The sequence below is a fragment of the Larus michahellis genome, chromosome 6, assembly GCF_964199755.1.
Source record: "Larus michahellis chromosome 6, bLarMic1.1, whole genome shotgun sequence".
Lineage (NCBI taxonomy): Eukaryota > Metazoa > Chordata > Aves > Charadriiformes > Laridae > Larus > Larus michahellis.
In genome coordinates, this window is record NC_133901.1 from 15,214,041 (window position 1) to 15,238,591 (window position 24,551).

General features: G+C 43.3%; 1 protein-coding gene across 6 annotated transcripts in view; it reads right to left on the minus strand.

The window, feature by feature from the left end:
• PAK2 (p21 (RAC1) activated kinase 2) overlaps positions 1 to 24,551 on the minus strand; it is a 47,295-nt gene that overhangs the window by 17,488 nt on the left and 5,256 nt on the right. Inside the window, exons 1-3 of one of the 6 annotated variants that reach the window (XM_074591711.1) lie at positions 21,378 to 21,394; positions 20,717 to 20,783; positions 5,542 to 5,752 (exon numbers count right to left, since the gene is read on the minus strand). In XM_074591711.1, coding sequence (XP_074447812.1) covers positions 5,542 to 5,728 — 187 coding nt within the window. In that variant the 5' untranslated portion in view covers positions 5,729 to 5,752; positions 20,717 to 20,783; positions 21,378 to 21,394. Of the gene's footprint in view, positions 1 to 5,541; positions 5,753 to 6,359; positions 6,460 to 9,389; positions 10,381 to 12,769; positions 12,900 to 20,716; positions 20,784 to 21,377; positions 21,395 to 24,551 lie in introns of those variants that run through there. The other 5 variants (XM_074591707.1, XM_074591712.1, XM_074591709.1 and 2 more) reach the window with 5 other exon arrangements.

Consider the following 24,551-nt stretch of genomic DNA (forward strand, 5'->3'; position numbering starts at 1 on the left):
AGACTTCACATAAGAAGCAACGACTCGTTCCATTCAAATCATTCAAACTGTGGTAGCAAGCAAATAAGAGATTAAAAGCACCGGAGTGCACAGAGCTCTGCTGAGAGTATGAAGTCTAAATATATGAAATGTTTACAATGCAAAAAAGGACACTTTAATATGGATTAAGAACAACCCCGACGACAACTTCAGCTCAACCTCAAGTTCACCCTGAAGACAGTTAAAACTCAGTTGCCTCACTGCTTCAATTCAAGGTAATTAATGCAAACTAGGACTTCCTGTGATGAAGATAAGAGTTTACAGCCTCAGAGCTATTACCTAATTTAAATTAAAGCGGGGGGGGGGGGGGGGAAGAAAGCAAGCATAATAAATACCAGAAGCAGGAACATATCATAAGAAGGACCATGTGTGCAATCTAACCTAGATCCAATTAAATTTATATAATGTTTTACACTGCCTGGGGCTTGGGTTTTTGTTTTCTTGTTTTTATTTTTATTTTTTCCTGACAAAGAGAAAATAAATAAAAATGAAAGACAATTTGTAATTAACACTAAATATAAAATACACTATTCTGTTCCCTTTCCTCAGAAGGGACTCGGAGTTCAGTTGGGAGGTTTCAGAAACCTGTTTTCTTGTTTTTGCAAAAAAGCCCCAACCCTGCTGTCTGCTCCCTGCCAGAGCAGAGGGTTGCACTTGCTGTTTGCTCTCCAGGTAGAAAGGTGATGCTCAAGGCCTCACCTCCTGGCCCTCTGCTGAAAGGCAGAGCTGTAGAGCGTGTCTAACCTGACACCAAGAAAACTGCACGTGTAATCCTGGGAACTCCTGGGGGCTCGCAGAGCGTAGAGCTGAATCAGCTGCATTTATTATAGCGAGGACAAAGCCAGCAAGAATGCTACAGCACTCATAACCACAAAGGAAAGCAGCACACCATTTTGCCATCTAACTTCATTACCACTTTATGTTTGTATGTCCCCCCCAAAAAAAAAACCAAACAGATTTTTTGCTTTGTTTTTAAATTCACCTTAAAAATGTAGTGTCACATAGTTTCAGTACAGAAAAAGAGCAGCTAACTGAACACGGGGCAAGCATAGATTGTGCTGCTCAGGGTCAGAGAATCCGTCTGAAATCCCCTCACGCTGGCGGGAGAGGAAGGACGGGGAGCCGAGGACAATACTCACAAACGAAAAGCCATGTGGGCTGCCTCCAGCTGAACAATACAGTGGAAAGACATGGCTATTATAAACAGGATATCTTTCATATGGCTGCACAGGTCAGAGCCAAAAACCAACCGGACTGTCCAATGTTCTCATTAACATTGTTCAGTCACAGGGCAGGAGAAACTTGCTTATGTAAAAATCTTTAAGGAAAGTACTGTTTCTTCCCAATCTCTTGCAGTTGTTTATGTGAAAGCAAGGGAGGGGGGGAGGAAAAAAAAAATTATATTCCTCAGGAAGGTTTGTGTTCTGGAGCGCTTGACATGTAGGGAACCGGAGCTGGTGCTCAAACCCTCCAGCGTGTGCCGCTGCGCAAATAAACCCGCTCCTGCCAAAAATACACACATCTTATTAGTAGGGTGGGCAAGGAGAGTAAAAACCCCTCCTCTGCCCACAGGAGGAGCAGATCAGAGCAGCACTTCAAAGAAAGGCAAGCAGCGAGCTTCAGTCAAGAGGCAATTCCCGTGAGTCTCGTCTTGGCAGGATGTTCTCCAGGCTCTATGAACAAGGCCACCACGAGGCCACACTGCTTTATAACTGCCCATCAGGTTTGCACCACAGATCAGTATTTAAACACGAATCCCTTTATTAAAGGGCAACGCTGGTTTCCACCAGCACGTGAATCCAAGATGTGGTCCCTTGGCCCCGCAGAGACAGCAGCATCCAGGCGTCCAGGAGGGGAAAGACACAGGTCCTTCAGAAGGACTTGGCGAATTAGAGAATTGCTCTGTCTGATTAAGAAAGTGCCTCAAACACAATTAGACTCTTCTCTTCCCCAACTGAAGCCACAGGCACTCAGCAGAGGCGTCACACAAGGTTCTTCAGACACGCTCCTGCATCGCAAACCCCTCCTCAAGCACCCTGCTCTTCCCCCCAGCCAACCTCCTGCACATAGCGAGAAACACAGATGTTTCCAGCAGCCCGGTGCCAGTAGGTCGGTGACTCCGGATGATACGCTCCGAGTTACCAAGCCAAAACCACACTGAAGTGTGCCCTAAGCCAGCCGTCCTGAGCACATCACACGCAGCATCCCGGGTCCCACAGCGATGCCCCACAGCACCTCCTTTAATAAGCTCTGCTCAAAGACAAACATTTCTTGGTTTAGGGGACTATTTTAAAGCTTTCCAAAAAAACACGCAAGTTCTTTTGACTTCAGAAGTCTAGCCAAGGAAATTCATGGCAATTAAGTACTCTAGTAAAAAGATGACTATCACTTCATTTATCCTAGTTCACCATTCACCTATCACCATTTATTGCTGGTTCAATGGAACCAGGGGGGAAAAAAACCCCTCTATGACTAGCTCATTAAATAATCCCTTCAAACTCTTATGATTATTTCAGCGCAGAACTAGCTCAGACTTGGGGCACAAACTCTGCGTTTGCTAAACCTCACCATCTGCAGCGCGTCCCCCAAAGCACATCACTGCCCCAACGCCATCTCCTAAGCCAGAGGAGCCCCCCCGGAGGGGACCCGGCAGGGACAGTGCTGTGGCAACAGATAGGAGGAAGCTGGCCAGGAGGGACCATCCAGACATCATATGGACACAGATCTGCTGAACAAAGCCAAACAACATTATCCAGTAACAGCTCTATTCACGGTAGCCTTGTACATCTCCTTCATTTTCTGAAAAGGAGAATTAACCATTTTTGTAGTAATTTGTTAACTTTGGCACTGGTTGGAGAAATTTTTCCCATGATAAACTTCTACTCCAGGTTGACAGATTATTTTGCATGCAATCCCAATAGATTTTTAAAATCCAAGCAGGAAGTTAACATTTCTGTAAAGCTTCCCAGCAGCAGAATTTAAAAGAAATATATATATTTAAATGGACATTTGTGGTGAGGATGCGCCTTAGCCATGCTAGTGAATAAAACGACTAACATCTGACTATTGTCATTTATATTGACATTTATATTCTGCTTACATTTGACAGCCAGTTTTTACAGTCTTGGGGGCGAAAAACATTTCTTTGGATGTTTACGTTACCCTTGCTGCAGGTCAACCAATCAACAAGTTTTTTCCAAATTAAAAAAAAAAAGACAACTTTCAGATAGTTTCTTTAAGCTAGATAGCTCGCTTATCATTTTTCCTAACGGCGTTATCTTGCCGTGCAGTAAAACCTTCTGCTTTTCTTCAGAAGGACATTACTTTAAATACTTTTTAGCATCTAGAAAACATAAACTGGCACCGTTCTCTCTAAAATGTACTTTTCTCAGCAGAAATTATTTCTTCCATTTTTAGTTTTGCATCACCAAATATCAGGAGGTATTCAGACACATGCTAAACATGTATGCAGATTAATTCCAATAAATTTCGTAAATGTCAGTATTTAGAGTGGTCTGAATAAGCTTAAGTAATGGGATGCCAAAGCAATTTCAGAGGAGCCAATAGAACTTTAGACGAGTCTTCAACCACCTCCCCAGCCATTTCAGCAACAAAGCCACCATCAAGACAGAAAGAGGAAACATCCAAGGAGAAGTAAAGGCACGATAAAATGTCACAAAGCTCTTCAGCTGCGCTGCACCCACTTGCATTCATAATTCGTTTCACAACGCAAGCAACTCTTACACAGTGTTACTAATTCAGAGCAAGGAAGATCTTCCTTCACGTGGGGTTTATGTTCTACTTCATTATATCTCAGTAAAAAAAAGAGCCACAGATGCTCTGATGAACAATGAATGCAATGGCGTAATGACCAAATGCTATCCCAGCTCCTAAATCGCGCTCCTAGTCTGAAGATGGACACATTTGATCCTTCCACCAGATCTTCTTGCAGCACTCACCACGACAATTGCCGGGCATTTCCTCCCACGTCCAACAATATGATGGCAAAACAACGGTTTCTGCAGTATCGAAGGGCTAAGCTAGAACCTGCTCCAAACATGTGGTGCTACCAAATGCACCCAGATTCACCACCTTCACCAACCTCAGAGGCCTGAGTCTCTCTCTTGGGGTGCTGCCACCAACCTGTAGTAGCTTCTCCTGTTCTCCTTACCTCTTTAAGGCTCTTACCCATGCCAGGAAAAAAGACCCCCACTCCTAGTGCTGTAATCCAGCCACGGACAGTTATTTCACAATAAGTGACCTTGTGAAATAACTATTCTGCTTCCAAAAGCTACACTGGCCAAATCTTTCCATCCTCCAAAAAGGAAAACACACCCACCATTCAGAGCAGAAACTCTGCCAGATCACGGAAAGCCAGATATTCCGAATGCAGGGAAGCCTCTAGCGTTTGTCCCCAGGGTGAGGCATGGCTGCAGAGGGACTGCTCAAAGAGCTGAGCAAGGGTGAAAACCAGCCCCAGGGAAAACACTTCGCCAAGCGAATAAATAACCAGAGGAGCAAAGTCTTTTGAAACAGTCAAACCTGTGTCGGCACGACCGAACCAGTCCTGCCCAGCACATCAGCCACGAGGCGCAGGAAGCCAAGAGCGGAAAGAAAAGACATTAAGAGCAGCAGGGTCTTCCCCTTATGCATCTTCATAGTAATCATAAAAATGCTAGCTCGTAGAGATTAATAAAACGCATAGAAGTTTCAGGTCAGGCTTATAAATCCCTGCACAGTTCTACCATACCAGATGTTAGAATATATTTCTATCCATGCACTATTTTGTTTTACATGGATACAGACATCCTGGAGAACCAGGATCAGGGCTCCTGTGCTGTACATACATTCATCATACAGAACAGAGGGCAGAAACAAAGCACAAGTACAGCCTAATTTCATTACAGCATCTTTTTCTCAGAAATAATCCTTGTTTACAGCAATCCAGGTTTTTCCCCCACTAGTAATTAATCCTAACGGTGCAGTTACACAGAGAGAAGGACTTATTTTTTCTCAGTTCTCCTTCATGCACACCGCACCCTCCCCACTATTTCTTCACTACTTTTGTTCTCTCCTCAAGGTACCACGTAAATGGTCATCAACATGAAGTTAACTTCCAGAACAGCTGGATGCTCAGTTTAAACTAGAAATACACATTTAGCATAGCACAATGGTAAGTAATATGATACCCAGGAATCACAAATATTTATTAGGGTTGTTTGGAAATGCATTACTTTAAACTGGGCAGCAGAGATCAGAAGCAACAGGTGGTGGTTTTCTGCAGTGAGCTATTTAATTTTTCTTACTTGGCATTTCATCTTCAAACATCCCGGTGCAAACAGAAAGATCTTGGCTCACTGAACACACACATCCAACTCTCAACACTTCCCCACATCCCCTACACTTGGACAGGCTGGACTCAAATGTCTAAAGCACTACCAACACTTACAAGAAGAGGTAAAGGAATACAAGGAGTAACCTTGGAAAATAGAGGCATCTTACCTTTTTCAGTGCTAGAGAATATGGAGATGATTTTATTCCTAGGTTTTCTCTCTTCTGGTACAGAGGGCAGGGGTTTCAAGCTGTGGTTGGCAGACAACTGGTCTTTGCCCCCTGAACTGAAGATAGTACTGCTCATCCGGACAGGAGGAGCTGGTGGCTTGTCTTCCAGTTCTCCGTTGTCAGACATGGTTCTCAATAGCTAGTGAAAGCACTGAAAACAGAAATAGTTGCTTTAACATCCAAAGAGAACATAGAATATGTAAACGTAGCATTTCTTTTGTTGACCAACAGGGGAACGAGGGGTGAATTCAACTCTGAGGAACTCGGCAAGTACCGCACTGGCAGGCACTGATGTCTCTGCCAAAGGAAGTGGATTCCTTCCTCACTCCCACTTCTGGGACACCCATTCATTTGTGCCAGCAGCAGCCTTTGTGGGATGGAGTGGCAAACTTTTCCAGCGATAAAACTAACCCAGTCAAAAAGAACAGTCAGTTGTAATGTGGACCAGTTCACAGATCTGATTCGCTACCTGTTCACACAAAGGCTGCGTACGTGAAAAGGATCGTACACATAAGGGCCTAAGTAAAACATCTTGCAGGGGTAGCTCTAGCCCAAAGAGCTTCATGCTCTAGAATTGAACACCTTTAAAAGCCCTAGGTGCTTTCCTTCTTGTCATTTATCAGACAAGATCTTGGAGAGAAAGAAATAGCTTATGTTTAGAAGTCATAGTTCAGCACACCTTCCACATTAAGTAGTATTAGGAATGTCTCTATCCAAATTATGCAGCCTACATTAAAGAGCACAGGACTAAGACCCACCGGATGCATTCCGCTTCTGAAGGAGGACTTGCTTTGCTTCACCACTTTTTGCCACACTTTCTCCATTTGTAAAAAGAATATATGCTATCATCACAATCCTCTTCCAGTCCTTAACAAAAACATGAGCGAGATCACGAACAAATAGCTGCTAAAGCTAAAATCACAGCACAATAAAGCATCTACATGACACATTCCACATTCAAGAAAATCTCCACTGGCCTTTCCTCCCTCCTCATAATATCCTGTAGATTTTTCTCTGACCACCAAGAAACAGGCAGCCTCTCTGCTACAGAGTAAATAGCACAAAGAAAGATTTACGGGAATGACCTTGTGATGACAGCTGAATAACAAATATGCCGTTCATTCCTCCATACGCTCAAATGATGTGTTGTCTCCTGTTCCAAAGAGGTAGCTCATCTCCTCTGTGTTGACCTCCTCCTCCTCTCATGGCAGTTTGGGAAATGTATGGCCTACTGGTGCCTACCAGCTGCCCAACGTAGTCCCAAAGCACAACTCATTCCCAGCCATACCACTGGAGCAATCGCTATCAGTGCCATTCAAGAGAGTTGGGATAAGACAGTGCAATCCAATCTCAATTATCACACCTCATTTCCAAAGTATAAACATTGTGCTACACAATGCGGGCACAGCACATGCATCTTGCAGAACATGGTCTTAGCAGAAGAACTAAAAACCGCTGGACTGCCATTCCCATCGTTGCACTGGGTGAATACTGCCAGATCCAAATGGAGAAAAGCAAAGCTGAACTCATGCAGCACAAAAGCACACTGGTTTATGTAACGAAGCTTAGGAGAGATTAAAATGAGTTATCACAGAATGGTAGGGGTTGGAAGGGGCCTCTGGAGATCATCTAGTCAAGCCCCCCACCAGAGGAGGTTCACCCAGAGCAGGTTGCACAGGAACATGTCCAGGTGGGTTTTGAATGTCTCCAGAGACGGAGACTCCACCACCTCTCTGGGCACCCCTGGGTGCCAGGGCTCTGCCACCCTCAAAGGAAAGAAGTTCCTCCTCATGTTTAGGTGGAACTTCCTATGGTCAAGTTTGTGCCCGTTACGTCTTGTCCTGTCACTGGGCACCACTGAAAAGAGCCTGGCCCCATCCTCCTGACACCCACTCTTTTATAAGTATTTATAAGCATTGATAAGATCCCCCCTCAGTCGTCTTTTTTCCCAGACTGAAAAGACCCAAATCCCTGAGCCTTTCTTCATAAGAGAGATGTTCTAGTCCCCTAATCATCTTCGTAGCTCTTTGCTGTACCATAAAGGCCCATGAAAGCGTATCATTTCTGTACAAATACCTTCAGAGGCACAGGCAGCACCAAGCAAAGTTCTGGCAGTGCAAGTAAAACCTGGACTTGTGCTGGTTGCCCCATCTCCTTAGAGACTGGCGGGGAAACAACGGTGAACCTGTGCAACACCCACCTGGAAAAACCTGCCTTCGAGCCCTGTGCCTGATGATGGAGCGATAAATAGACCTGCAACCCTTGAACGTGTCTGCAGGGATGCAGTTGTGAATCGGACTGCAATTCCCATCCTCCAACAGTCTTCCAAATTCGCTTACTAATTGCTCTTTCAGATGTTGCAAGTTATCTGCAGGATCTTCTATATTTTCCAGTACCTACACTGCAATATGGGGAAAAAATTAAGACCCCTGCAATCTAACAGCAGGTCTGAGCAGCCTACCCACAGAGATTTTAATTCCAATTGCTTTCCTAACAATACATATTGTTTGCACAAAGTGTGCCACCAGTTTGAGGCGTACAAGTTTCTGGTCTGAACCACCAAATCAGATACAGTGTATTCAAGGGTCCTGTTGAAGTTGGGCTTGGAGCAATGGCAGTACACGGGACCATAATCCATTTCCCTTACGCTAATCAAACCTCAGAAAAGAGTAGGATAGGTCCCAACGGGAAGAGACATTTAAAAGAAAGCACTCCTCCCTTTGAAGAAATCCTATCCAACAGTGAAATAAATCATAGTAGGTAAGGAAGCGTATCAATAACTTTAACACCAAAATGATACACTATGTGAAGAAAGCACATTTTTGTATTTTTCTAAAATAAACCCTATTATTGCCTCCATCTGTGCAGTTCTTTTTGCTGCCTGATATTGGCAAGGGCAGGATGTAAGGATAAACAAGAACTAACCTGCAGCTGAGACTGGACAAGAACAGACTTGGCTCTCCAAGCCCACATTCATTCCCTGCACGCTCCCTTGGAGAGCCCAGTCACTGAATTCACAATGCTGTAACGCGGTATTCAGGTTGCAAATTTATCAAACAAAAAAAACCACAAAAACACACACCACACCAACATTTACTGTACTTTTGTTTCCATATTTTTAAATAAATTCCTCTCTATGGTAAAAATTATCAATTTTCAGTGACACGGGCAGCACAAGCCAGTCGATCGCACACTCAGCATTACAGCTTCTTGATCCGAAACGAATTATTCCTTAGTGCCTTGCGTGCTCAAGAGAAGAAACTGTTAAGCAGCAAGTTGGAAGCAAGTATACAGAAATCCAAAACTCATCTATTCCACAAGAAAATAAGGTGCTTCAAGAAGCTGGCATAACAGCATCTGTGCAGAACCCTCAGAGCTGCAGTTCTGGTCAGTGCTTCATGTTCACAGTGTTCAGAAACATCCTTCACCTTGGTCAAAGCAGAGCCCAGGAGCTGGACAGGAGGAAAAGGAGCTGCGGGGCTGGCAGAGCAGACTGGAAAGAGCTCAGGCATCGGCTTCCCACCCGAGGGACTGGCTCCCTCATTTGCAGTTAAACAAAATCCTTCAAGCTCATTAAATCTGCGGTTAAGTAAAACCTCAGCTTTTAGGAAAAACTTAAAGACATGTGATTTATTTAATAACACACAGTAGTATAATTTCTGGCGGCTGTTTCGAAGACCGTTGTTAAAATAAACTGCTAGGTCCCAAACTATTTTGCACAAAGGACCATTTCAACGCACAGCAGCTTTGAATTAATAGTTTAAAGAAATTACTACAGCTCCACTCACAACAGATGGCTTCAGGAAACAGAAGGCTGATCCATCAGTCATCATCGGAAGTTAAAAGTCAATCATTTTGTTCAGGTTCAAATCCAAACAGCGAGTCTCTGACAGCTGAATGCAGAAGAGCAGTTCCCCTTCCCCTTTCCTTTCTCCATACCCTGTCTTCATTATGCAGGGAAAGTTTCCACAGCGTCAGGAAGTCCTTTTGAAATTGCTGCGGAGGTTTGGCATTATGGGCGATGACTGGAGGAGGGATTAAAAAAAAAAAGAAAGAAAGAAAGAAAGAAAAAAAAGTGCAAATACACCCTGAAGCTCCTTTTCTGTTCTCTGACTCCCCCAAAAGAGGAAGAGGAGGCTGTTCATCTCACTGCAGCTCGGCGTAATCACTCTTGCACCATCACCCACGTGGCTGCCTTGCTGAATCACGGCTTGCGCAGAGAACTGCAAGGACCATTTCTCCAGAGCCTGCCAGGAGTCTGTATACTGGGAAAGGGGATGTCAGGTTCATCTTGCTCCGACAGAATCAGACAACACAACTAATGGTGGGGCGGCTTTTTAGCTTGGTTGAAAGACAGTTACTAAAATGGTTAACCTAAGTTTGAGCGACCTCATAAAAATATGCTAAATCTGGAAGAAAGATGACAGAAGGGACAAAGGTAATACATGGAAGAGGCTGTAACCACGGCAAAGGGATTCACTTTCATCTTTGCCAGTGAAGATAATACCAGTAACCAGTATACAAGCACATCAGCAGCTCCCTCGCAATCACTAGTCACACTATATTTAATTACAAGAACTAGAAAGCAATGGAATGAGTCACAGAGACAAGCTATGAAGCTGCAAACAATACTTAACTACAGCCTTCAGAGAGATTCACTCCCACCACAGGACAGTGCTGTAATCCACTACACTGACACCAAAAAAAAAAAAGACACAAAAAGAGATAAAAGCTTTTTTCCCCCCAACAGTTCTGCTGCTTACTCCACAAAACATACTCACAGGTACCAGCGCTGGTGACTACAGTATATGACACTACTCCCAACAGCTGTCCCATCCTTTTGACAAAGGTTTTTTTGCCCTGCAGCAAAAATGGCAATACTCTTTTCATCCTCAGCAGCCTTGGACACCATCGTAACGTGAACTGCAGCGGCTGAAGAACAAATGCGCTCTCTCCTCTGCTGCAGAGGCAGCAGCAAGCGGCCAGCCAGCGACTGCGCTGTCCTAAATCACTCACTACCAGCAGCAGGAGACCTGAACCAGGTTCCCCAAAAGTGCAACTCAACTCTTGCCACCTTTGCCCGGCAAGGCCAAGGCCAGACAAGCACAGGGAAGCTCCCTGTGTAGCTTAACCCACCCTCTTCCTCCTCCCAGCCCCTGAAGGGACCTGCAGTGACTGATTTGCATGTGCGTTCAGAGTTTCATTTTTACAATGATGTTCCAGGAGCCAGTTCTGCTGATCGCTAGCTGTCTTCCTTTTGGGGAAGAAAAGGGCCCAATAACCCATGGCATACCCAGGTCACAGAAGAGAGAGAGCAGTTCCTGCCGCTGCCACTGTTGGGAAAACACCCAGAACCATAACCCTGACCGTGAGTAAAAGCTGGAAAGCAAAGTGAGAATTGGGCAGCGGTTTCAGGAAGCTGATTAACACACACTGCTGCAGCACATTAGTCTGAATGCTCTGGCTTTGACTTGTTTTTTTCTTGGTGGGGTTTTTTTCCCCTCAGTTCCCCCTTGTGTGAGCATAAAGCGGGGCTGCTTCCCGAAGAACTTCCTAAATACAGCTCTTGTGTGGGTCCTGGCTCCCTCGGCCTCCCTCGTGATGGGTACGAAGGCGGACAGGCACTCCCGTCCCAGCGCTGGTGCAGCAGCAGGCTCCACCTCGGAGGCCCCTCTCCGCCACCCGGCTGCTATTTACCTCCTCTGACTTCTGAAAAAGGACAAACGTTTTTCTTCTCAAACTTGTTTGCAGAATGACTAAAGGGAAAGAAAACAAAATCTAAGACAATCATTTTCTTATCTGCTGTAGCTCACAGTCACGTTTTTTTCTGCAGCACTTGGACTGGAGCAGATTGAGTTTTAAATATGCATTATGTGTGCATACACATCAGTCTTACAGTGTGGTACTGTAAGGCCCCGAGCAGGGCTAGGAAGATGATGCCATGTGTCAAACAAAACAGCTCATGTAGAAATTTCTCATATCATAACGAGTTGAATTCGTCTTGCTTAAGCTGTTCAAATTAATGTATTTGAGGAGTCTAGGCTGCATCTGTATTTCGCCACCTGGGATTTGATGCAGAAGTAAATTGGAAAAAAAAAAACAACCAAACCACTTCAAGCTCAGAGCTGTTTGATAACACGTACATAAATTCCTGCTCCTGGCACACAATATCCTGGCTTTGCACTGCCACTTAAGGAACAGATCTCCGAGGAGCCAGAAGTAAATCAATGAAGTAAATCAAATCCTCTCTATGTGCATACCCTGACAGGAGGCTCGCAGAGCTGCAAACTGAACTCAGTTCTCTTTACTGCAGGTAAAAATTACTCAGCTCATTTACTACCAACAATGTAACACAGAAGGAGCAACACAGACATAAAATTTAAGTCTGTTTCGCAGGGCTGAACAAAAAGCAGAAGTAAAGTATTTCAGGCTAACAGTGCATTAAGAAACATAACCACTTTGCTTTTGAAATCATAATCCTTGATGTGCCACTACAGCTGCAGGACCTCGTTGGGACACCACCTGAACTGCTGCAAGAAGAGCTGCAGAACATTTTGGCCACGGCAGTCACGGTGCTTGAAAGCAACGCGGCAAAATCGTTCATTGTCCAGCAGAAGGAACGGAAGAATAAAAGAGAACAGATCAAAAGTGAAAAAAGCCCTGATGGTGAGTGCATTCCCCTGTCCCTGCTCTAGCAGAGGGCACAAGGGCTGAGAAAAGAAAGCTATCCTTACAGCGATCTGCACGGCGGTGGCTGTCATTTGCTGTTTTCCTGTACAGCCTTATAGGGTGCTACTGGCAATGTCTGTCACGCACAAAGAGCGGCAGCATCCGGGAGAGCCAGGTCCAGAGCAGAGGAAAATAGCAAAATAGGGGTCTCGCAAACAAATCTCCAAGGCGCAAGATGTCAAGTGAAAAGATGCACAGAATTATTAAAAACAACACGGTGAAAGAGCTAGGGTGTAATGCTGCAAGAAAAGACACGTGTAACAAGACAGATTTAAGAAAGTCACGTCCCACTCTTGGTTTATATTATAAAAATCCTTGTTGAAAATCTCTGGAGACTCATTCCTGGAACACTGACCCCAAGCCTCCGGTGGTTTTGCTAGCTAGCTCATTCTCAGCCTCCCCACACCACCACCTTTTAATACCTCAAAAAACACCTTACTGGAGGAGATGAGACTTGATGCTTCATTATTCTGGAAAAGAGGGCAAACAGATATGCACGTTGTACAGTTTTCAAGTGGAGATCGGAAGGCTGCTCATTTCATCAGATATTCCATTTTCTTGAACCAAACAGATTTTGGAGTCCAAGAGCAGAATGAAATGTCTGCGTGGGTATTTTTTATTTTCTCCCTTTCTCCTCCCTCACCGCCCCTTTTTTTCTTTTTTTTTTTTTTAAAAAGGCTCCTGTTGAGCAATAGATTTCCTGTGATTAGCTCACTTAGTACTGATTATAGCTCACTTCCTCCCAGGGATTAGCTGAAAGCAGCATTCTGACAAGCACCATTCAGATGGTGCTACCTAGCCACAGCTCACTTCCTGCCCCATCTCTAACAGCACGTTAGCTCAGCAATTTGAAATGATTTCAGCCCTGCAGAAAATTTCACAGAACCAGCAAACCTCAGACCGTCTTCTCCACGAAAAGCGAAACGCATCTTTTTTGGATGTTTTGCCTTCCAACTGGAAGCATCTGGATGGATGAGATTTATTTCAGCAGATGCAAAAAGGAGTTTTCTGGAACAGTATGAGACTACCTTCACAGACTGAAAATACTTATCTTTTCATTTCAACTCAGAAACACTGTGCGAAAAACCCAGCAGTGGCAGACAAAGAATTACTTTCTCGCAGACTTGGCAAATGCAGTCTCAGATCTTCTGCCTGCCAAAAGAGGAGTTGTGCAAACACAAGAACAAGAGTAACCTTGATAATGGCCCGTAAGAGCCAGCAGGATAATCTGTTCCACCTACGGTTATTAAAAACACGTGCAGATGCTCTCACGCAACACACAGCTCTCAAAGCCTTCCCACCTCTAAAAGGCAGGCACCAAGCTCCACAGGACTTGTTGAAACATCTCTTTCCAGATTTAAGGGGTCTCAGATAAAAGTATTTGGTCAATGCCGAATCACATACCTGTGAAAGCTAACAGTTTTATTTAGGAAGCTATAACTAACCTAGGATACTCCAAACAAGCACACATCTCCCTAATTTACAAGCAGAAACAAGTAAGATACCCCCTTCAAATTATGCAGTTGAGAAAACAGATAAAAACCATCTGAGCCTGTCAAACATAAATTTTTCATGAAGGCAAAGGCACACATTAAGCAAACTGCTCGGCAAAGCAGAGCCACCACTGGAGACGATAAATTGCCAGCATTTGGTTTGGGTTTTTTTACAAATTAACAGCCACAAGCACCATTTTCCTCCTTCAACCAGGAAGGCTACAACCATGAAGTTTATAAACAGGTCCTTTCTTGCTGTTTTCCCTTTACTGCTACATGTGACCGAGACAACACATAATACTCCCATTCTATCGATAGCATAGGAGAACCTCAGTCTTTTGCAAAAATCAGACTGGATGACACATGTAACATACCCAGCTAAATTCTTTCCATTTTGTCTTTTTCCTCAATTTCCTTATGATTTTCGCTGAATCACACAAATAGAAGGGAAAACGAAGTACAGAGAAAAATAACTGCCATTTAATTGCCAAGCGCAGAAGAGAGTTGGGGAGAAAAGAAGAAGGAAAAAAAAAAAGCATGGTCAAACAGAAGAAATAAAAAAAAAAAGCAGAAAGGAAACTATCTTTTGTTCAGAATAAGGAATAATCTCTCCAAAACTGTGACGAGATGTGCTTTCCATGAACCAAGTTACAGAAGACAAATATCCTATTCACGGAGTATTTGAAAGGGTTACTAAGGCTTCCTAAAGAAAAATATTCTTCAAACCCATTGCCAAAGTTCATTACAACCTAAAGCAATTCAACTATTTACTCCTTAAGGCACTTAGCAGATGTGCAAAGTCTTGCACTGAAAAGGAGCAACCAGCCGGCGAAAATGTCATTTTAGAAATAAAAACAGATCCCAGTCTTCTAAGAAGCAACCAGCGGTAGACATCACCTTCTCATCTCCCAGACAGCCGCACACAAACAAACCTACGGCTCAGGCATCCCCACGCCTCGGCGCAGGCACATTAAAGTACAACTTTCATATAATCATTGATAAAGAGAAGTGAAGCAGATAACCCTTCGTAGATTCTGGCAGCCTTCCAGACTGGCAGATCAGGTTCACAAAGTCTGTATAGATAGCAAAAACAAAAAAAAAACACAACAAACAAAAAAAAGAGACACAGCAATAGCAGAAATCTTGGTAAGGGCAAATTTTTTCACTTTTTGAATTGGGGAGCGGGGAGTAATTTCTTAATTATCAGCTGGTATGTGACCAAAAAAAAAAAATATAACAGGGGAAAAAAATCAGAAGACACACAGGCAAGAAAGATGTGCAAGAGTCCTGGTAAAAGCCCATTAGTGCATAGAAAATTTAAACAAATGAATGGCATTTGACTTCACTGTATACTACAGCCACCTGTGAGTCTTGTGACATATCTCCACCTTCTCCCTTTAAGCCATGCATAGCGATCAACTCCCACCTGAATTGTCATTTCTGCTTCATAAAATAAATCTGGCGCTATTGAACTGTGGTGGCGTATTTTACCACCAGTGAAGTAAAAACCTCTTCCGTGCTTTATCACCTCTGAAACAGCCCAAACACCACAGGTGACGGTACCAGATGGGCCTCCAAAGTGACTTCCCAACTGCCTTTATTTCCCATTTCTCTTAAGTTCGATGACAGCAGCGCACAGAAATGGGCCGGACAGCCGAGCTGACAGCCGCTGATGCCCATTTCCCACCTTGCTCCGAGAGGCAGCCCCTGCAGGTCCGCAGAGAGCAATGGAGGAGGAATTAAATCAAGAGGGATCATCCGTTTCCACCCTCTGCCGCAGGGCTGGGTTGTTATCGCCTACCAGCCGAATTCAGGCCACGCTTGGTTTTATACAGCCCACAGCCACAGTTTTCCCTCAACGAACCGTTGTGCAACGCTGCATAATACTAACACATACTCAAAGGTGTTTGAAAAAGCCTATTCAATCCTCAACAAGGAAATTACTTACCCCTGCTCTACCTACTTAAAAACCTGAGTCAACTAAAAGCAGACAAGACAGCCTGCAGCGTGCACAGCGCATGCAAATCCACGATTCAGGGTGTTTGTGCTTACTCATATTTCACTAACTAGAAGACAATTTTCAGCCTTTATTTCCATGAGCTGAGGGTTTCTAAAGATCAAAGGAGAATGGGGAAAAGGGCAAGCAGGGAAAGTTTACAAGGGGGGGCGGAGCGGAAAAAAAGAAGTCTGCATCTCATGTAGAGATTCTCTCTTAATTAAACCTGGCATTTACAGGCAGGGAGGGATCACACATTCCAGAGCAAAAGTTATTTGAATAAAGGGTAACCCGTACGAGGTACCTATACAGGTTGGTGCACTTCTATATTACTAACAGCATTCACAGCTGTTTAACCTAGACAATCACCACTCAACAGACCAATAATACCACTCTAAAAACGTCCAGCTACTGGTGTTGGGTGGAGAAATCACCGGTAGCTCTAATAGAAAGCAAAGATTTTTTTTTAACCTCTGGAAATATTATTGGGCAACAGTAAGACAAGGCCGTGGCTTACCCATCCAGATTAGAGGTCCAGGGCTAACTGAAAGAGAAGAGGAAACACGCAGCGTGTACCAGGATGGCAAAAAAAAAAACCAACCCAAAAGAATCCAAGATGAAGGGATCCGTCACTCCCTCATCACACTGGTAGAGCTGTCAAATGCCAGCTACGGAAAAAATTAAATAAGGGAAAAGAAGAGAGAAACAGCTCCCTGCAGAAAGGCTATCTTTTTCATATACACTCAGGACAGAGCTCTCTGTTTCTCTCTAGTGGCTGGCCAAGGCTTGCTTCAACCGCAGTCATTGCTAGCCGACAGCGGGAACTTAAGCTCAGCTCAGCACCCCTGGAGGGGCCAAACCCTCAACTCTTCTTGCCGGGCTGGAAAACAGCACCAGCCTGACACAAAATGCCACAGTGGGAAATCCTGCCTCTTCCGAGTCGGTTTTCCCAGCCACATGCACACCAGCAGACATCAGTACAGCCCTGCCACCCAGGTGATCACAACCACTTGGAACGGTTCACCAGTTTGCCGAAACCCCTACAGGAACAGACCCGAGATCAAAACACTTATTTCTCGATACCCACACTGAAATATAAATTCACCCAGAAACAGCAAAGCCTACAAGAAATCAAATGTAGGATCTGTAAATACAAAAAGCATGGGAGCACAGCGATAAGTCTTTCAAAAAAAAAAAAAAAAACAAACAACCCACCAACCAAAAAACAACCAAATCAGAGATGGCTTGGGTGGATATAACTAATTTTCTAGGCATATTTTAGCAGTACCATACAGAAAACTAGGGATCATTTCTCCTAGGAGAATTATATTCCACTTGTGCCATGACAGACAAGTACAATGACTTCTTTGAACACTCAAACGTCTACACGAGAAGAGTTCCCTGCAGCATCCCACTTCTGCACCAGGCCACTTCACTTGCTGCTACCTGGGAAAGCTGTTCTTGGCTTGTATGCACAAATTGTTCAAGCCTTAAGCCCTCTTAGAAGCACACACAGAGCTCCTAGACTTCACTGTCACCAGAATAACCTACAAATCAGTGCAGTCGTGTCCAAGGCTGCTGACAGCTCTGCTGCCACTAATGGTTTTGCCAAGGTCTCGTCCCAACCCAGGGTTTTGCCCACATCAGCAAAAATGATGATTCCCGCCCCCACCGCAGCCAGGCTGCTTTTGGTAACAGGAAAAGCACAAAGCCATGCCTATTGCAGCAGTTACTTGAGGGGAAAACTGGGAACAGGGAATAACGGCAAACTAGCTTCCCGGCAAACAGTGAGCAATAGCCAGCCATAGAACTTGATGGGGAAGCAGGGCGTCCTATGAGTTTGGAAGCGAGACTGTCAATTTATATTAAAAAAAAAAAAAAAACAAACCCAAATATCAATGAGAAAGCAGCACACTCAGGAAGGGTCACCCCAGTACTTCTGTACCAACAGCAGCTCAGGACCACAGGATGGTATCAAGTCTGAGTAAAATACTCCCCAGAGCTCTGCAATGAAACCTCAACACTTCTGCCTGCAGCTACCTCCTACAAGAGTTCCAAGATTGTCACATTCTCAGAGAACTTCGTTACACTGCTGAAGTTTAAAGTTTTACAAATTTTATACAAAGAGACAAATGATTAGCAGTCAGCCTGTTTTCTCCTGCCATATTTAGCTCCATTAGCAGAGATAAAGATATCTAGATAGGGCACACAACCAAATTCTGCAGTCTTTGCGCACCACAGCCCATCGTTCCCCAGCAATAAACAGTACAAAAAGCACAAACTATAGCTGTCAACTCAAAGCGACATGAATTTCTAAAATCTCTACGTACATAAAATTTTGGACATGAAGACCCGCGTTCATCAACAGAAAAACAGCAAAGTGTAATACCGAGAACAACACAGGGAAAAGCGAGCGAGGCAAACTGGCTCTCTGTCATTCACCTGCCTTCACGCTCCAGAACTCTTCCTGGGGCGCTTCCTGGGAGGCTTTCTACTTGAAAATCACTTGCACACATACAACCAACATATTAATGTATGGTTTAATGCAGCAAATCCCTGAAATTTGGGGAAATGTTCTTCTATGTCTTTCAGGGAGCCAAAAAACTGGATGCCAGGATGAGTTTTTTAAACTCATTTTCTGGGTTTTTTTTCCTTTTTTAAGTTATTCCTGGTAAAACTACTTCTCTCACTCTTCTTACTCATAAAAAGGTATTTATCTAAAATGCTGAAGAAATGAATCCAAACCAACTAGAACTGGGTGTGCAAGCTGCAAATCAAAATATATTTTTAAAAATCAGCCAAAAAAGCTTTAAAATTGTATCATAATTCAAAACCAGCACATCTTCACTCCTCAAATGCTGATGTGGAAACTAATTTTTGCCGAGCCTACAAAACAACTATAGATGCCAATAAGCAGGAGAAAAAAAAAAAAAAAAAGATAAAAAACCCAACCTCTTCTATGTATTATTACTACTATGTATGATTCTTACAGTTCACAAATCAAATGTATGATATAAATATCATAAACCTATGTGTATATAAATAAATGTACAACGGTTTAAACACCAATTGTGAGTTGTCAAACAAATTTACCAAAATTTTGAAGTGATGTAATACATCCTACCATTTTATGTTAGCACATTTCAGAGAAGTTAATATTTTATCCCTGCTTTAGTGATGGAGAACTAGACACAACTTATCCCTAGACATATACAACTGTTTACATAGGATGCTGCAGCACCAGGACCACAAATATAGATTTACAGCTCAAGAATAAAATACTTTTTAAAAAATAAAAATACAAAATGAAGAACAGAGTTACCAACTGAATAGACAAAAGGACTGTGAAAACTACACCACCACAGGATAATCAGGACTCTGTGAAGCAGAAGGGCTTCCAAAGGAAGCTGTCGAGTTAAAATAATGTTTAAACAATTGACAAAACATAATGTTGACCTTACAAAGCTGCAAAAGACTTTAAAAACCTACTTATAGCATTGTACAAATTATGACAGGAGTTTAACGCAGAAGCATATGTAAGAGAGCAAACATCTTGTGAAAGGTCCCTATTGCTTGTGACAGGTTGTCTTTGGGCATCTATCAGGTGCTTAACAATTTATACAAGATGTTAAGCAACTGTAAACGTGATCCTATTGAACTTATTATTCCAAGTGTTGCCTTAGGGTGTTTTGTACCATTAGTACTTCAGCTATCCCAGCTGAGCTGTAAGGCCTGGCCCGTCTAGGCAAGGACGCTGCAGTACTGCAGGGCTCGGAGAAGTTGAAAATTAAGTAGCACTTGCAGAGGTTTAAAATTAAGTAGCCTTTCCAGCTCCACATATTGCAACTATGTACCCGTTCAATAGAGAACGAGTGAAATTCTTATGGGCAGAATCATAAGGTTTCAGTGAAATACCACAGAGCAAGAGTAAAGCTTCAGAAAATGCATTTTTATGAGGCTTAGGCATTTACAAATGAAAAGGATGAAGTTCTCAAACCTCACTCCGCCTTATTATCTTGCCTCCAACAACAGTTGTGCAATTATAAAGCAGCTGAAGATGTCTGTGAGGAGGAGACTGAACTCACGTAAAACAGGCCTCAAAGACTAATGTCTACCACCTGCAAAACACAAAAACTCCTCCATGAAACCGAGGCTTCCATCCACGAGAGCCTCACATACACGCATAGCACCCCAATAAAAAAATTTAAGCTATCGACACTAACAGAAATAAGAGATAAGAAATCTACTGACTCTAATAGAAATAATACATAAGCCCCTTGTCTGAGGGGCTGTAATTCTGTTGCAAGGGATGCATGGTAATAATACATGAAAAAACAGAAGACAGACATCGCTCATGCTGTGCCATCAACACAAGAGCTCAAGACTTGGGTTACAGCATCACCTTAATCTCCAGCACTAGCTGAGCCCTAAATCACAGGAAGATGAAGGATAAATGAGGGAGGCACCACCACCACTCTCTGATTGTCTACTCCTTCACCTGGAGGTGCTGCAAAACAAGAGCACCGCAGGCAGCAGCTGAAGCAAGTCCTGGGCCACATCCCAGCTCCGGAAAGCCACCTAAGAGTCCTCACGCTGAATCTGATATCCGTCAAGAAGAGACTGCAGTCAGTACCTTGGGCGAGACATCGATGGCCTGACTCCGCACAACAATTTTATGCCTACCACGTCTTCCTCTCTTTAATTTCAATACTATTAGCTGCTACTAATGAGTGTGAACATGCAAACGAGGGCATAAAACATTTTTGTTGCAATAAATCAGCATGAAAGACTTACAAATTATGAATTATTATGAAAATACGAATTTTTTTTTTAATACAAAAATTCCCCTCATAAAATTTATTGTAACTATGGAAAAAAGTTAACCCTGATATAATACCTTTAGAAGTGGTCAACTTTCCAAGAGCTTGTCATCTAAGGGAAAATTTTCTCAGGTCCTTTCAATTCTGTTAAGAAAACAGGAAGCGAATTTCAGTAAACCATTTCGAAAAAGAGTAAAACAGAGATAAAGATCTCTACTAAACTTGGCAACAAAATGAGAGACCACAAAATATCAGTTTGAGCAGTCACTTGCTGCTAAGTCTATCACTACGCTGCTCACTGGGAAATGGACCATCATCCACCATTGTGCAGGTATGTATGAGCACATAGGCAGTATGTATGAAACTAAAAAGAAAGCACCCGTAGCTTGTTTAGGAAATCAAAAACACAAATAAAAGAAAGAGAATTAAAACCCCAAACGTTGAGGATTACTGACAAGTTATTTGACAACATGGCAAAACCGTTAAGAGAAAGCTGTTTCAGCAGCGTAGGAAACATGATCGCTCTCGTTAATCAGAGTGCCACAGAACAAGAACATCTATTTTCAATCTGGACCAATATCCTTGAAACAAAGAGATTTTAAGATGCAGTTTTAAATTTAGAAAGCTGGCATCTCGCTTTGGCCCATGGGCTTTGAAAGGGCTAAGGAAGTAAAATACAACCATCACCAGTCACTTAGCCAAATAAGACCTAGTAGGAAAGTACTGCCAAAGACTTACTTCCAAAGATTTCCAATACCAGGGCAAGGAGGATCCCCAACAAGTCACGCTCAAAGTGTTACAAGATAAAAGTTGGTGCCAGCCACATCTCTGACAGGTATCTCTTAGCAGCAATGAGGGAATGGAAAAAATTTATTTAAATCCTGTTAGTGTTAATAGAAATTTTGTTTTGCTGGAGCAACAAAATCATCACTACCGTGACCTAAACCAAATTAAAAATAATTTCATCTTAGTATTTTCACCTATCCTTCATTCTTTTAGTTCTTTTAGTTTATTCCCCAACCCTTCTTTCAAATTTATTGTTTTAAGACACTAAAACTTTAGATGCTCCAAGCTCTAATAACATTCTAGATGTTACTAGAAGCTCTAGATAACTAGATGGTCCGAGCTCTAGTAACACTCTGTGGATGTGCTATTACATAGATTTACCAGGTGTCTTAACTCCTTCCATGAGTAATACTCAATCCAGTTTTACCAAGCGCAAGTACATTTGCTCAGCCAGAGAATTATGCATCTCAGAAATAAAATATTTTACAGTGGAATAATTATTAATAAATAAGAAAGTCACAGCATCATAGAATGGTTTGGGTTGGAAAGGACCTTAAAGATCATCCAGTGCCACCCCCCTGCCCTGGGCAGGGACACCTCCCACCAGCCCAGGCTGCTCCAAGCCCCGTCCAACCTGGCCTTGAACCCCTCCAGGGATGGGGCAGCCACAGCTTCTCTGGGCAACCTGGGCCAGTGTCCCACCACCCTCACAGCAAAGAATTGCTTCCTCAGATCTCACCTAAATCTCCCCTCTTTCAGTCTAAAACCATTCCCCCTCCTCCCATGGCTCCCCTCCCTGATCCAGAGTCCCTCCCCAGCTCTCCTGGAGCCCCTTTAGGGACTGGAAGGGGCTGGAAGGTCTCCCCAGAGCCTTCTCTTCCCCAGGCTGAACCCCCCCAGCTCTCTCAGCCTGTCCTCATAGCATAGGTGCTCTGGCCCTCAATAAAATAAATGAATAAATAATTTAAAAAAAAAATAAGAGACATCACATCTGCACACTAAAACAGACAGCCCTGCTCGTGAAGAAAGCATCCAAAACAGCTGTACTGAACTATTCTGGATTTTCATTTTCCATTTGTAACGGCTGCCTGGAAAAATAATCTTACGTCTAAAAATCTCAACACCAGTCCCCTTCTAGAAAAAAAAAAAACAACAAACAAAACAAAAACAAAAAAAAACCAAAACCAGTACTATAGCACATATATAAAATCCCTGCAAATAAGTCCAGAAGGGCTGGAAAGAAAAAGTAGCATTCACAAAAGCAATGAGTCACCAGCACTGCCAACGCATACTTTGGTTACTGCGAAATACTCCTCATCCCACCGCTCTGCCGTACACTTTGCAACATGCCAGAAGCAAAAATCAGAAGGAGGTACTTGCATGAATTTCCTGACTGCGGCACTCAAGGCTCTCTTTACCACAAAGAATTACTTCGTAAGCTTGGACATCAGTATCAAAGAGCCTTGGCACGTTAGCACCAGATTAAAATTAACTGTTCTTGCTGCTAAATATCTTTGAGAATCTTGGACTTCACTTGCATCCTTGAGTGGAAAAAGCAAGGAGACAAGCAGAAAAGATTTTACAAAGTATTTCACACATGGTGATAACGTCCCAGCTCTGAAAATCAAACATTTCACATAACTCATTTTTGTAATGGTGACAGCAAGCATTTCACACATTGAGAAAAAGGTCTCTTTCAAAGTAATAAATCATTTAACATTAGAAACCTATTTTTTATACCACAGAGAATGATGTCAGTATTTTGTGACGGGACCTACAAATAAATACCCATTTGTTCATTTCATGTTTGATCTGAAATAACATTCCCAAAAGCTCAGAAACACACGTGAAAGAGGCAGGAAGAGCCGAAAGCCAGATACACAACTCGCCAGCTCATACAAACAAGGCCCTCAGTGTCAGATCACCCAGCAACATTTTCAAGCCAAGTTTAACATCAGTGATTCCTTTTCCATCCATTTAGTTTCCTGCGGCAGATGACCGCAGACTCGGGATGCCACAGCGCTAGCTCGGAGCAAGTAAAAGCAACTGGTTTGGGGCCAGGGGAGAGGGCAAGACCCTCTCCTTTCCCCCTCCAACCCAAACTCTCATATTTACCTAGGTGTAAAGTGAAGCAGCACCCTTACAGTCGCGTATTTCTGGTCTAAATTAGTGGCAGCAGGTGGACTTAACAGCATGGGAAAAACCTCAAGCACCCAGCGTATTTAACACTAGTATAAAACATCAAGTATTTCATGAACCGCAACCAACCTGTTGGCCCAAAGCGAGCAAACGTGGTAACAGCCACCCCAGATCATGTAGGAAGTCAGCCAGGTTCAGAAGACGACTCAACCAAGATCCAAACGCTTTGAAGCTGCCCAAGCTGACCACTAACCCCATCATGATGTTCTGTTTTCCCAAACTACACGAGCTGCAAAACTGAAGTCACATCCTTTTATGCCACCAAGTAGCTGCCGTTGAACTCGGAAGTATCTCCTGGCACACTCGTGGCACACCAATGCAGGGGTGGGAAAACTGACGTAGCATACACATTTAGAGCAATGTTTCAGTGTGAATTGGCCAAAAAGAGATTATGGACATGTAGCTGGGACTCTCTATGGATGACTGTTCTCACCCTTCCATCCTTGCTCCTCCTGGTGGCATTTCAGGCAGCCTCCAGGCTGTCGGACCGATGTGACCTGCCTGTAACAGAAGAGGGAGATCCTTCCTCCGACCTCCTAAATTCCAAAGAGGCCCTTTTCAGCAACACCTGCAGTTGGGCCAGAAATCGTTTTTCCTTTATTCTGATATCCTGAATCCTGGCAAAAAGGTCAAAAAATGTTTTAATTCCTTATCCTACAAATTCCTGACTGGTCAAACAGCTTAAAACAGAAGAAAACGTTGAAAGACTCTTAAGTTTCTTCTCCTTTTACCTTTTAAGCAATGTTTTGGAACTTTAAAAGTTGCTGACTTTAATGTATTAACCAAATTTATTAAACAGTTTATTTTTTTTTTAACACCGTAAAGCAGATAATACACCAGCTGAAGCATACTTTCAGTTCAGCCCCTTCCAATGAGCTCTTTCCACAAGAAACTGCCCAGCCGGCTTCTGTCTGACCTCTGGGTAAG